The sequence below is a fragment of the Mauremys reevesii genome, linkage group 1 (genome assembly GCF_016161935.1).
Source record: "Mauremys reevesii isolate NIE-2019 linkage group 1, ASM1616193v1, whole genome shotgun sequence".
In the NCBI taxonomy this organism is placed as follows: Eukaryota; Metazoa; Chordata; order Testudines; family Geoemydidae; genus Mauremys; species Mauremys reevesii.
The window spans coordinates 165,318,088-165,333,418 of NC_052623.1; the positions used below are offsets into that span (position 1 = coordinate 165,318,088).

At 39.9% G+C, this 15,331-nt stretch overlaps 1 protein-coding gene across 3 annotated transcripts in view; it reads left to right on the top strand.

The window, feature by feature from the left end:
- Nucleotides 1–1,901, top strand: part of CLDN14 (claudin 14) — a 30,471-nt gene extending 28,570 nt beyond the window's left edge. For all 3 annotated transcript variants that reach the window (XM_039504481.1, XM_039504489.1, XM_039504473.1), the window contains one exon: nucleotides 738–1,901. In XM_039504481.1, coding sequence (XP_039360415.1) covers nucleotides 855–1,565 — 711 coding nt within the window. In that variant the 5' untranslated portion in view covers nucleotides 738–854 and the 3' untranslated portion in view covers nucleotides 1,566–1,901. The remainder of the gene's footprint in view (nucleotides 1–737) is intronic.
- Nucleotides 1,902–15,331: the final 13,430 nt, after the last annotated feature.

Below are 15,331 nucleotides of genomic sequence, written 5' to 3' on the forward strand. Positions count from 1 at the left end.
TAACTAAGATTTATACAGGAGGAAGAGTTCCTATTTCTTGCAAGGGCTTTTTATGTTAGAATTTGTTATGAGATATTCTTCTGAAACGGTGAGGCATTGCTCCTCAGAAGATGCGGTGATGCACATCTGGTTTAACATGCTGTCATGTAGCCCACAAACTGAAGTCATAAACTGAGTCTCCGTAGGGACTAATGAAAGTTATTCCTTTTTGAGTTGCTTTATTAAAATAAAACCTCAAGAAATACTGGCAACTAGGATGGGGAAGGAAACTTTAATCCAATACTTGTTATCCTCTTCCACAGATTTTAAATCACTCTCTCTGCTCTCTAGTTTGAGCAAATATACCCTTATTGTTTTTGTAGTCCTGCTACGAGCTTTTGGGAATGTTTTCATCATGTAAAGTAGCTTTCAGATGTCTGCTTTATAAATCCAAGTGTTAACACTTGTTAATTTTTTACTTTAGAAAGGAAGTCATATTTCTCTGAGGAGTCTGTTGGGAAGAATATTTTATTTTAAAATATTTTTTCAGTTTCATAATTTGCTGTAATTTTTTTACCAACAGGCCATGGAAGCCTGTTTACATAAATGAAGAGGGAAGCTTACTTTCCCACTGCTTCCACAAAATATCATTAACTGCCATAACTATGCTAATTGCCCTTGAAATGCATCTTACTGGTTAGAGAAATAATGCATTTAGGTAATATTTAACTTCTTTTTCCTCAATTACCTTTTATTAGGAGTCCAGAAGGTGTCAGAGTAAAACTGTTGCACATCTCCCAGGAAAGGCTTGTGTTTTCAGAAGGAAGCCAACCAGAGATATATTATTAAAGGGAATAATTAGGACAAACATTAACATGGCAAGCATGGCTGTTCAGTTACTGGGCTTCTTACTAAGTCTCTTTGGTCTAATTGGAACCTTAATTGCTACTATTCTGCCTCACTGGTGGAGGACGGCACATGTAGGCACCAATATTATAACAGCTGTGGCATACATGAAAGGGCTCTGGATGGAGTGTGTCTGGCATAGCACTGGCATCTACCAGTGCCAGGTCCACCGGTCTCAGCTTGCACTGCCTCGGGACCTTCAAGCAGCTCGTGCCATGATGGTGATTTCCTGTGTTATTTCCACACTGGCATGTGTGGTGTCTGTTATTGGCATGCATTGCACTCGATGTGTCAAAGGGGCCTCTGCCAAAAGTTCTCTCGCTGTCTCTGGTGGAATCTTTTTCATCCTGGCTGGTCTCATATGCCTGGTTCCTGTTTCTTGGACTACTAATGATGTGGTTACAGATTTTTACAACCCCATGCTTCCCAATGGGATGAAGTATGAGATAGGGCAAGCTCTTTACCTCGGTTTTTTCTCTGCATCTTTGACTATACTTGGCGGAGCTCTACTGTGTACATCATGCCAGAGTACACGGAACAACATACCTTACCAGCCACAACCAAGGAGCACAACAAGGGCTGCTCCCTCATATAGACCACCAACTGCCTACAAGGGAAACCATGCTTCTTCTCTGACATCTGCTTCACGAAGTGGCTACAGATTAAATGACTATGTGTGAGATTCTCAAGATTCACCTGTGAGTCAGAACTGCTCTATAATGGAGGTGTATGACATAAAACTAAGCTAAGGAACACTTATAATTTATGAGAGTTTTGATACAAAGTTTACCATTGTTTATTTATGCAGAGAAACAACATGAAATTGTTTGCTTTGAAACAGAAAGAAAGAAAGAAAGAAAGAAATGTGTAGTATTATAGAGGCTGCAAATTTCTCCCTATATGATGTCAACAACCTTAAGCTGTGGATGTGGTCAGTTCTGATTAAAAGTAATGTTTGTATTTTTATCAAGTTTCTAATACTAAAACCTGCTTTCACAAACAATAAAGGGTTAACAGTAGAGCTGGTTGAAATTTTTTCAATGGAACAATTTTCCATTGAAAAATAATGTTTCATCTACGTCAAAACATTTCAGGGTAACGTTGATTTGGACTAAATTATTCGTTCAACTTTCTCATTTCATTTAAAAAACATCAAAACATTTAGGTTTGATTTTATCATTTTGTTGGTTATATATTAACACATTAAACTATGATATTATATAATATTATAAGATTATATTTCATATTATAGATATATTTGATATTGTGCTATAATGTTTTGACCTTGTCCAAACAAAATATTAGGACACTGTCATAATGAAACAATGCAACATTATCGAAACAAAACATTCTGATGTTTCCTAATCAAAATTGCTTGGAATTTCTGTTCCAAGAAAAATTTCAACATTTTGACTTTTTGTTCTGATTCAGAATGAAAACAAATGTTCAGATGTCAGCATCTACCACAGTACAATGCTATTTATTATCCTGATTACAATAACGCCGTTTATTATCCTGTCCCAGAAATTTCAAAGAGTAATCAAAGGTATTAATTTTTTAGTCTCTCAGTTATATTACTTTATTGTAGTTGAGGCCTGACTGAAAGCTCACTGAAGTCAACAGTTGTTTCCATTTACTTCAGTGGGATTTTGATCAGGCCTTGACAAAGAAAGCACATATCAAGCCAACTTCCAAAACATATAAGGATATGTCCAATTCCAAAAAACATGGATTGTACCATTGATTGTGACACTTGCTGGACAGAGTCAGAAGTAAAGCCAAGGCCAAAACACTGGTTGAAAGCAATTTACATTTAAAATCATGGTAAAATGAAATTATGCCACAATACATGCAAATAAAAATGTCCATCCTCATTATATTGTAATAAAGGCCAACACAACACGTAATGCACAGTACAAAACTGTCACAAAGAATAAAAGCAGTAGATTTCTGTTAACCCCACTTGGGCAACATATGGGCCAACAGACTAACAGCTAATAGGTTAAGAAAAACACTCCCCACACCTGAGAGTCAACTGAACTTGCTGCACTTCACTTGGCAAAAAGCCTGTTTGTAATTAGTGTCACCTGGCAGCACCTCCACAGCTCAGATTCTAAAAAAAACCAACAAGGAGTCCTTGTGGCACCTTAGAGACTAACAAATTTATTTGGGCACAAGCTTTCGTGGGCTAAAACCAACTTCATCAGATGCAACAACATCAGATTCTGTCAACGTTTCCAGTGTTTTCACTATAAACCCTTTTTTTTAAAGAGGCTGATCAGCCATTTTTATTCACATTTGGCTTGAAACTTGACATGGAAGTTTTCAGCAGAGGTACAATTTATTATCATTATCATTATTTTAAACAGACACTTGATTGGTAAAACTAATAACTTTCTCTTTCAAATTGATATTAGATAGCCCTGCTGGCCAAACATCCATTTGATGGGTTTTTTTTAAAACGTATTTTCATATATGGTTAATGCACTCAGCTTTCCCTACTGTAGATATTGTATATTATGTGAAACCCAGGCTTTGTAGAGGGACTTTGTTATTAGAACAAACCTATCTTAAGTAACCACACCAGGGACAGAGAAAAACTAGTTGTTTGACACAGGTGGTTTTCTAACAGGTGGAGCAGAATTGTGCTTAGTACATTAGGGGAGTCTTTGAGATGGTCTTTTAAGACAAGAGGTAGCTTCATAAAGATGTTTTTTATGGAGATTTTACTGTATGCACATTACAATGGGTCCAGCCAAGCAATTATGATATCAACCTTGAGCAAGGGTTTTGTGCAGTCATGAATACAAGTCCAAGTACAGGAAATGAGCTATGTAGTATGCTTACTACATACTGATAAATTATTCCACTTGCCAAGATGCTTGTGCAGTGGGAATACTAATGTGTAGTACTGTTTTTACTGCACAAATTCCCAGCCAAATGGAATGTGTGTCAGTAGTAAGAACAGTTTGTAAACTCCTGGCAAAAAGTCTGGAACTGCTCTGATGTCAATAAAAAGAGAGGAATGGTTTATTTCACAGTGTGTTATGGGCCAATGGATCTCATTCCATGCTAACGGGATGAATTCCCTCCCCCTTTTTTTTTTTACTATTGTTTTAAAAAGATATCCCTATTTATACAAATAATATAGAAGGTCTGATTTCAATTGATAAAGGAAAATATAAATATACTAAATTTGAATTCATGCTGCCTTTAATTACAACTTACCCTCCTATTATGCCAAGCTGTTGCAACATATATTATTGGGGCAAATTCTGCCCTCAGTTGTGCACAAAGGGCTCCCACTGAAGTGAACAACAGTTGTACGTACACAGACAAGGGAAGGATTTGGTCCCATGACATGTAAAATGATGCACTGCTCTAAGAGCTTAGCAGCTGAGTGAATTCCCAGTAGCCTTAAAGAAGTAAGTCCCATTGTCTTCAGTGGGATTTCCGGGTAAATGATATAAAGTAGGGGGTTTGGTTTCATGGAACACTGGGCTACCTTTTATGAGAAAAAGGAGCTGTGCACTTTGGACGGACTCAATCTCAGTAGTAGGGGAACAAATCTTCTGGGTGACAGCGAAGATAGACTAGTCTGGAAGGCATTAAACTATAGCGAGGGTCAGTGTTGAGGGGGCAAAGATAGTGTATCAAATGGAAGGTGTCACAGGAAAATTAAATCAAGATGACAAGGGACCTGAAGAGAAGCCAAATGTTCACTGCCTCTATGCCAATGCTAGAAATTGAAATTACAAGAGGAATTAGAAATGCTCATGAGAAGAAATTTGACACAACTGGTATTATTGAAACCTGTGGGCTGAATCACACGATTGTGATATGCCTCTTTGGGTCACAGCCCAAGGGAGGAACATGTTTTGTGGGGCCACTATATTCCCAACCCAAATTGGTGGGCAGGGAGAGAGTGGAAATCTGTGGTACCTTGGCTCCTCCCCCAGTGCTCCAGCTTGTGCAGCTGCACTGCCATGAGAAAGATGTACTTGTGTCAGGTAAAGGGCTGGGAGAAACCAGTAGGCAGATCATAAGTCTCCAATTCATAATATGCTTCCTGGTCTTTTGCTTGGGCAGCATAAAAACATGCTGACCACAAATGGTGACTGATGCAAAGCTACAATTAACCTCTAAGTATGTTTACTAATTTGTCCTAAAAGAACAATAAGGTTGCATGGTGAAGCACTCAAAATTACAGAAATAGTATGGTAGTAATCACTGCAACAGGGTGCCACAAACATGTTACTATGGTTTTATAAAGAAGAATGGCAATGTATTATGGTATATTGGCTAAGAAATAGTACTGAACGTTAAACTACAATGCATGAGCAAAAGAGGGCCATTTCTTTTTGAGTGCTTTGCTTTGCAATAGAGTGACCAGATGTTAAGGGGAAAATATCAGGACTGCCACGGGGGTGGGGAGGCTTTTTTTTTTTTTTTTTTTTACACTTACCTGTCCGGGAGTTCGATGGCAATTCGGCGGAGAGTCCTTCAGTCGCGGACGGTCTTCAGCGGTATTTTGGTGGGGGGTAATAAACCTTGCCGCCAAAGACAGAAGCACCCGCTGCTGAAATACCACCGAAGACCATCCGCGACTGAAGGACTCTCCGCCAAATTGCCGCCGAAGACCAGGAAACGAAATATCAGGACAAATGGCATCCTGACCGTACTCTGGTCGGGACGCGGGACAAACTCCTCAAAATCAGGACAGTCCCAATTTTATCGGGACGGTCTGGTCACCCTACTTTGCAAACTGAACATTATTTTTTTTGTCTGCAATTTCCTAAGTTTTTAAAAATGAAAATTGGAAAACAAGTTCCATTATGTGCTAAACAGCCTTACAACGCTCTGTACTATGTAATATGTGCACTGATGCAGGAGCCTTGCCTTCCTCCCTGTGCGCTCATAGGAGTGTTGAGCCCTGCTTTGATCCATTGTTCTTGAGAAAGGCTAAACCAATTGGGCTCAAACTTTCCCTAAAAAGGTACTTCCCAGCTGAAAATAAACCTGTCAAATTTCATCCTAAACATAAGGCCTATGCACTATTTAAATCCTATTTTGATCTCCTGATTGATGTGGACGGGAGAACAGTCCTTGGGTGAAGATAATGCTAAATTCAGTGGCCTAGAAGTTTTGTTAGTTTAAAAACAAAAGCTACAGAAACATTCCTATAATTAGATACATGTGTAATAACCAATAGTTGGGATTCTTCACAGCAGTGTATTAAAACGTATGGAAGTTCTGTGTCTAACTCACCTGCATGCTGTGTTCCCTCTAAGGTGTGCGGCCGCACAAGAGCCTACCAAGGGCTGCACACTTAATTAGCAGAGCTGCGCAGGCGTGCACACAGCACAGAGGGCATAGCCACAGTTGGACCTGGAAGATGGCAGTTGGATGAGGTAGGGGGTGCTGGTGGGGGAGCTTGGGGTGTGCAGGGCTGCGGCGGGGGAGACGCTGCTCCCCCAACCCCGAGGCTGCAGCAGGGAGAGACTCTCCCAGCTCTGGGGCTGCTGCAGGGAGAGAGGACTCCACCCAGCTCCGGGGCTGTTGCGGGGAAAGACGCCTGTCTCTACCAGCTCCAGGGCTGCTGCAGGGAGAAAGGGCTGGGGAAGTGCTCTCTCCCTGCCATAACCCTGGGGCTGAGGGTGCCCCTTCAAATCCCCAAACCTATCCCTTCTTGACACCTTAAATGATTTCTTGACACCTTAAATTACTTCTTCTTGGAGAAGCTAGTCTTGGAACCCACAAGAGGAGAGGCAATTCTTGATTTAGTCCTAAGTGAAGCACAGGATCTGGTCCAAAAGGTGAATATAGCTAGACCGCTTCATAATAGTGATCATAATATAATTAAATTTAACATCCCTGTGGTGGGGAAAACACCACAGCAGCCCAACACTGTAGCATTTAATTTCAGAAAGGGGGACTACATAAAAATGAGAAGGTTAGTTAAACAGAAATTAAAAGGTACAGCGCAAAAAGTGAAATCCCTGGAAGCTGCATGGAAACTTTTTAAAGACACCATAATAGAGGTTCAACTTAAAAATATACCCCAAATTAAAAAAAACATAGTAAGAGAATCAAAAAAGTGCCACCGTGGCTAAACAACAAAGTAAAAGAAGCAGTCAGAGGCAAAAAGGTATCCTTTAAAAAGTGGAAGTTAAATCCTAGTGAGGAAAATATAAAGGAGCATAAACTCTGGGAAATGAAGCATAAAAATATAATTGGGAAGGCCAAAAAAGAATTGGAAGAACAGCTAGCCAAAAGACTCAAAAAGTAATAGCAATTTTTTTTAAGTACCTCAGAAGCAGGAAGCCTGCTAAACAACCAGCGGGGCCACTGGATGATTGCAATGGTAAAGGAGCATTCAAGGACGATAAGGCCACTGCAGAGAAACTAAATGAATTCTTTGCATCGGTCTTCACAGCTGAGGATGTGAGGCAGATTCCCAAACCTGAGCCATTCTTTTTAGGTGACAAATCTGAAGAACTGTCCCAGATTGAGGTGTCATTAGAGGAGATTTAGGAACAAATTGACAAACTAAACAGTAATAAGTCACTGGAACCAGATGGTATTCACCCAAGAGTTCTGAAGGAACTCAAATGTGAAATTGCAAACCTACTAACTATAGTCTATAACCTATCATTTAAATCAGCTTCTGTATCAAATGACTGGAGGATAGCAAATGTGATGCAAATTTTTAAAAGGGCTCCAGAGGTGATCCCGGCAATTAAAGGCCAGTAAGCCTAACTTCAGTACCGGGCAAACTGGTTGAAACTATAGTAAAGAACAAAATTGTCAGGCACATAGATTAACATAATTTGTTGGGGAAGAGTCAACATGGTTTTTGTAAAAGAAAATCATGCCTCACCAATCTGCTAGAATTTTTGAGGGTGTCAACAAGCATGTGGAAAAGGGGGATCCAGTGGCTACAGTGTACTTAGATTTTCAGAAAGCCTTTGACAAGATCCCTCACCAAAGGCTCTCAAGCAAAGTAAGCTGTCATGGGATAAGGGGGAAGGTCCTCTCACGGACTGGTAACTGGTTAAAAGATAGGAAAAACAAAGGGTAGGAATAAATGGTCAGTTTTCAGAATGGAGAGAAGTAAATAGTGGTGTCCCCCAGAGGTCTGTACTGGGCCTAGTCCTTTTCAATATATTCATAAATGATCTGGAAAAAGGGGTAAAGAGTGAGGTGGCAAAATTTGCAGATGATACAAAAGTGCTCAAGATAGTTAAGTCCCAAGCAGACTGCAAAGAACTACAAAAGGATCTCTCAAAACTGGGTGATTGGGCAACAAAATGGCAGATGAAATTCAATGTTAATAAATGCAAAGTAATGCACAATGGACAACATAATTCCAATTATACATATAAAATGATGGGGTCTAAATTGGCTGTTACCACTCAAGAAAGAGATCTTGGAGTCATTGTGGATAGTTCTCTGAAAACATCCACTCAGTGTGCAGTGGCAGTCAAAAAAAACAAACAATGTTAAGAATCTAAGAAAGGGACAGATGATAAGACAGAAAATATCATATTGCCTTTATATAAATCCATGGTATGCCCACATCTTGCATACTGTGTGTAGTATGGTCGCTCCATCTCAAAAAAGATATATTGGAATTGGAAAAGGTTCAGAAAATGGCAACAAAAATGATTAGGTGTATGGAATGGCTGCCATATGAGGAGAAATTAAAAAGACTGGGACTTTTCAGCTTGGAAAAGAGACAACTAAGTGGGGGGATATGATAGAGGTTTATAAAATCATAACTGGTGTGGAGAAAGTAAAGAAGGAAGTGTTATTTACTCCTCATAACACAAGAACTAAGAGCCACCAAATGAAATTAATAAGCAGCAGGTTTAAAACAAACAAAAGGAAGTATTTTTCACACAACGCACAGTCAACCTGTGGAACTCCTTGCCAAAGGATGTTGTGAAGGCCAAAACTATAACAGAGTTCAGAAAAGAACTAGATAAGTTCATGGAGGATAGGTCCATCGATGGCTATTAGCCAAGATGAACAGGTATGGTGTCCCTAGCCTCTGTTTGACAGAAGCTGGGAATGGGTGACAAACGATGGATCACTTGATGATTATCTGTTCTATTCATTCCCTCTGGGGCACCTGGCATTGGCCACTGTCAGAAGACAGGATACTGGGGTAGATGGACCTTTGGTCTGACCCAGTATGGCCGTTCTTATGCCAAACCCCTTGTGGCAGAGTTTGTGAGGCCCCTATAGAGGTCGGCGTATTTCAAGTATAAAGAAAGCATAACAATTATTTTATTTCATGCATCAATACTAATGATAAAATATTTTGTTTCCTATGTCAAGAAAACGGATAATTTTGTTTTATGCCTCAAAGGAATAGATACATGTAAGATTCTAAAAGGCTACTGAAAATGTTGCAGTGTTAATTTTCTTTTTATTTGAGTTCATATTAAATAAACATCTTAAGCAGTGCACTTTGTTAATTATCCATTCTTTCTTCTTCCATATATATATATTCTATCTAGGTTTTTTGTTTCTACTGGTGGCGCACATCCTCACATTACCTTGATATTGGTGCTGCACATAAAATTCATTTCGCACATGGATGGAAAAAATTTGAGGGAACATTGCCTGCATGTCATTAAAAATCTCAGCTAATATCTCTACTTTCTACAGATTGCTCCTAACTTTATGATCGCTGTTTGTCAACTAAAAGGCAAAGTAGGTACGGGTAGCTTTTTAAATATCTTTCACTTTCTTATGAGGTAATTCTTATAGCAAGACCCTAAATTCTGATCTTATCCACAATCTTTCTTGTTCTCATCAATAACCAACTGCAGCACCGCCTTGTACTGATTCTCAGTTTACTTCAGCTCTTTTGCTGCTGTTCTATCATCAAGATAAGGAGGCATGTCTGAACATACAAGGCCAATTCCTTCCAGGTATAAATAGCAAAGCTCCATTGAAGTCAAACTTCCAACTTCCCTCTTTTTCTTTCTGACAAGCAGTACATTTCATTCAACTACCTGATGTATTTCTCGTCACCAAGAAAACTGCGTAGTTTGCAATACAGCAGTTCCCACAGACAAACATCTGAATCGGGCATAAAGGTTGCTAGAAAGAAGACATGCAATATACACTGACTGCTCTCACTTTTCCTGTAAAAAGTACTCCTCAAGAAGGTCTCCCGGGGAATGGGGGAAAAGTTGTAGCTATTGTCTGCTTTCAGTTCATTTAAATGTTCCATCAGCTCGTTTAAATTCTCTATACCCTACTGAAATCTCACTGGTGAGGAAATTGCTAGGAATTACGGTCATTAAAAAAGAAAAGAACTTTTGTGTATCCAGGTGTGCTGATTTGATCTGTTAAATATATATATGGAGAAATCATGGCTCCATTGACTTCAGTGCCACCCACCCTCCTCAGCAGGTGGGAAACTCAATGGAACCATCAGCAGCTGGGACAGGCCCCGATGAATGGAGGAGGCGAACACACACTGAAGGAATGCAGGGGTCCCTTCCCCTACAGAATCTCTAGCTACTCATTAGCTGGCTTAGGCATGAAGGGAGCTGGTTGATCCCTCACCCTCCTCTTTCATTAACAAACTCTAACATGGGCCACATGGAACCTCTGTTGGCGCCATTCCAGCAGCCTCACCCTCCCCATCCGATACTCGAAGCCTTGGAGCTGTGTTTTGCCAATGCTGCAGGTCTGACTGACCATCTGTTTTGCGATCAGGAAGGAATTTTTTCTTCCCAGAGGGGTCAAATTGGCAGAGGCCTAAGGAGTTTTTCACCTTCCTTGCAGCACCCTGGAGGTGCAGTTAAGTAAAAGAGGAATAGGACTGAATAATTATGATAGCACTTGGTAAGGATGTTAGCTTGTTGCAACTTGCGGCCAGTTTCCAGTGTGGCTAAAAGGAACCATTCCCTGAACTAACAGAGCTGGGATTTTACTGATTAGCCTTGTGCTCGTGGGATGGAGGAAGACCTTGTAGCCTTTGTGGGCCGAGGTCCCCCTGGGAGGGGGATGGGTGGGTGGTAGGACTCAGAAGAGCAAGCTGAGTTCTAGAGGTAGGCTGAGGAGAGTCTACCCTGAGAATGTGTTATAAGGTAGGAGCCCTGTAACCCCCATACTGGAACCACTTAAAATACCTGCTAGGTGAGAATCTGGGTGACTAACAGGGTGGATAGCACCCTCTTCCCCTGTCTTAAGTTTAATAAAGTTGCGGCCTGCTATTTAAAATCCACCCCTGCGCTTGTCCTCATTTGCCACCATGTCTACATTAATGGGGTCAGGATTTCACCCATAAGCTCATCATCATCAATACTTCCAAGTCTACTGTACGGCATTTAGCTAAAAGACCTCTGCAGCATCAGTAAAAAACATGAAGTCATTTAACTAACTCTGTTTCATATGGAGCTGGATAGTCATTCTTCATGACACATGGGAGTTCTCCCTTCCACTTCAGTCAAAAAGGACAATCAATTTTATTTAAAAAAATGCCATAATCATTTATATTGATCAACAGTTGTTAATGGCAGTGCTTTGGAATCCATCTCTGGCTCGGGAGAGTGTTACTTTGCAAACATGTCGTGCTCCATTAGGCAGGCCTGCTAATGCATGACAGTTTCATTCAGCCTCTCCCCTGTTCCCAGTGTGAGAAAAGGGCGAGCTGACCCAACAATCCCACACTTCACTTACACTTTACAGTGAGCTGCCCATTTTTTTCATCCATTCGACTGGTGAATGGCAAAGAGTTAGTTCTGTATAAGACGCACAAGGACAAAAAACGAGACGGATTAATAAGCCTTGAAAACCAGAATTATGAGGCAATTGCTAGTGCTTTAGAGCAACGGCTTTCAAACTTTTTCTATATTATGAAGCATTTCCTTAGGACAGAGACACACTCGTGGACTGTTATAAGTAGCCACTGGAGTTGATAGGTAATGATCCCTGTCATGAGACAGGGGTCTCTGCCTTCAGAGCTGTGCCCAGGTCCTGTGAATGGGCCAGTAGGTGAAGCTTCAGTTTCCTGCCAGCCTTCCTGTGTGTCAGACCTTTAGTATAGACCAAGTCATTTCACAATCTTGATAACCATACATTCTCTATAGCAACTACATGATTTTTTGCATCATATTAGTAGGGCAGCATTAAAAAGACAATATGAAAATAAACTTGTCTAAACGCAATGAGTATGACCGCTTAGCTATGGCTCTCCATTTTGCATCTGTGCTGTTCGTTTCCTATTGCACTTTTCATTTCCTAGCACCAAAATGCCTCTCCTTGGTTCCAGTTCCTCCAGCCTTGCTCTGATTTCTTCAGGTTGCTTTGCAGATTGGTTGTGTCCTCCTGCACATTTGTTACCTTATTAGTTTGGGGCTGTCCAGAAATCTCCACAAGATTGAATTTAGAGCAAAGAAACACCTGTCATGTCAGACCTGAAGCCATCAAAGCTATGCAGAAGGAAGAAAAAGGTTTGGGTTTTTGGTTGAATTGGTCAGAAAGAACATCTGGAACACCTACCACTAGCTGCAAGCCTCACAGTTTGAAGACTGACAGATGGCAGAAACAGCGACACAGACCACTTTGAAATGCTCTATGGCTCACCAGCAGTCTGAAAACCATATTCTGGGAACTTCTCCGGTAGAAGAAGCTGAATTTAGAAAACAGAAGTCTGGGTTTTCATTGAAAACTGGGGCGAATTTTTTTTTTTAATTTGGAAAATTTCCAAAAGCAATTTTTCATCGAAAAAAGTTTTGAATGAAAATCTTCAACCAGCTCTACTTTTGATTTCAATGGGAGTAGGATCAGCCCTATAGATATTATGCTGTAAATTTTGCAGAGTAACTTTAATTTGAACTTTATGCATGTTCATAAACCAGTTTGTGGATTTCACGTGTCACAACATTACTGCCCTCTGTACATGGTTTGTATGTTATTCTGGTTTTGAAAGTAACTAAAGACTACAGCTCTTTAGCTGTAGAAAATCCACATCCAGATGTTGCGCCTTTCCCCCGGTTTGCTTCACCTGCATCACTGCTTTTTAGTATACTTCAGCTTTAAAAGTTACACTGCACAGCTATTTCACTATAAAAAAAATGAAAAGAAAATTCATAACTCAAGCAACACGATTGCCAATGCCTGTGGGCCATATGCCAGAAAGACTGAGGCTAATAACGTACTTTAAACTTCACTGCAAGTAGTTATTAGCACAATAAATACACATATATATGTACCTGATGAAAGACTTTAAATTTAGGAATGCCACTGTAAATGTGGTCCGCTTGTAAAAACATTCTCCTTTACAGTGAGTATCAGCATTCTCCAGTGGGGAAAGACGTGTCAGGTAAACCATTACAGATGAACTGAAAAGCTTTTATAAAAAATTGCACTGTTGAAGAGCCCAAATCAATAGCCCCTCTGTAAACAGTCAGCACTTAAGCCCACATAATAGGACTAGATGCTCAAGTGTGGGGAAAGTTTCTTGTGTCCTAGGCACTGCCACAGAAGGGCCAGACACAATCAGTCTTTTCTCAGGGAAACTCTGATTGAAGCCGGCGGGAGTATCCCTGCATAACCACCTCAGCGTTCAGCCGTGTGTGTGAAAAGCTAAAGGGACATGAGTGCAGTCAGTGATTTTTAGTATGGCAGGGAATTCAGTAAGGGCATTAATGTCTTTCTTTCCAACAAATTGGGAGGGAGCAGAACCTGTAAGGTGGCATTTTCAAAAGCACTTTACTTTAGCCTCACTCTGCTCCTCATTGAAGTCAATGGTGAAACTTTCACTGATTTCAATAGCAGTAGAGTTACGCCAGTGTGTTGTGAGCATTTGAAAATCCCACCTTAAATGCACACCATCTTCATCACAACTGCTATAAATTGTGATATGTTCTTGATAGGCCTCATTAGCACCAGGAAAACTAGCTGCTGCTCACTGCAACGGGACTGTTCCCACAAAAACTACTGTAATCTCCCAGCTACTTTCCACACTAATGAAACAATATGACGATGTGTCTGTCGTGTACACTTGCCAAGGACTAAAAATAAATGTACAGGAAAAAAACAAGCTCAGTGTGTATGTGGCAATGTATGGTATATTGCACACTTCTTTAAGATAATTGTCAATGAGTGCATATTCCGTAATGCATTGGGTTATGGTAATACACACCCCTGGTTACTTAACAAATACTTCTCTATATGCATTACAAATTGAAAGCTGGAGCTGTTTCTAGGCACTGTCAGTTGAGTATCATCTTTTCTGATACATTTTCAAATGTGTACTTCATGTGATAAAGCTGGAACAATATACCTTCTTTTACAGAACTCCCTCCCCCTTACTAATCCAGTAGAGTTTTTCTGGGGGGGAATTATCAGGTTTAATTGGGTTTTTTTGGAGGAGGGCAGGGATTTCATGCTTTTTTTAGTTTTTGAATGTCTATATCACTCTGGATTATTTACATAATCATAACACATTTGAAAGTGTTTTGATACTGGAGACATCAAGTTCGAATTTCAATCTGAGAATAAAAACTTTATATTAAAATGTTTAAAGAACTTTTTTTTGTCTATTAGGAAACACTAAGAACATTTCTAAATTGTCTAGAAATTTGGAGACAGGAAACAGGTGGAGTCATCAGAGTTTTCAGAGAGGGACATGGCTAGTGAGTGGAATCAACTGTCATTGGATGCTATAGGAACAAAAGTGGATGAACTTGTGAACTGACAATGGGATCTGGTTTGCTAGAACTTCTGGAAGGTGGTAGCACATCTGATCACATGGTGCTCTACAGAGCTGGCTAGAGCTTATTATTTTTCAATTTTTGGTCCTCAGTGTTGATTTCATTAGACAATTTTCTCATTCTAACTGTAGTGAATGTGAAAGCTGTTAATCAATACTGCAAATGGATGATTACTGTTTTAGCTATTACCAACTAGCAATGAATGAATTCTATTTATTTGATTCACCATGCCTAGAAGAAATTAAAAGTGAAGAAACAGAGGAAAAATTAAGGAAGAACTAAAAATCAACATGAATGTAAGATGGTTGGTTAAACATAAGAAATAGTGGCAACAAACATCCAGGTAGGGGGGGAGAATCCCCTCTTAATGAATTGACGCTATTGATTTTACATCTGAAAGGAAAACTGCAGAATACTGTATCCAAGTTGCTGAGATGCCATCCAAAAATAGAGAGAAAAATATGATAAGGTCTTTGTCATTTGCTCAAAACAGTGAAAATACAATGAAAAAGATGAGAGAATATTTCAGGGAAAATTATTCTAAACTTCTGTAACATGAGTGTTAAGCACTGTATGTAAATCTAATTGTGCATTAAGGCTGTGCTAAGTATTACTTTTTTCTCAATGAGCCAATTAAAAATACTCTTCATTAACTATCATCAGATGCCTGGTTGGTTGATTAAAAAAGCAGTTGTATGCCCGGT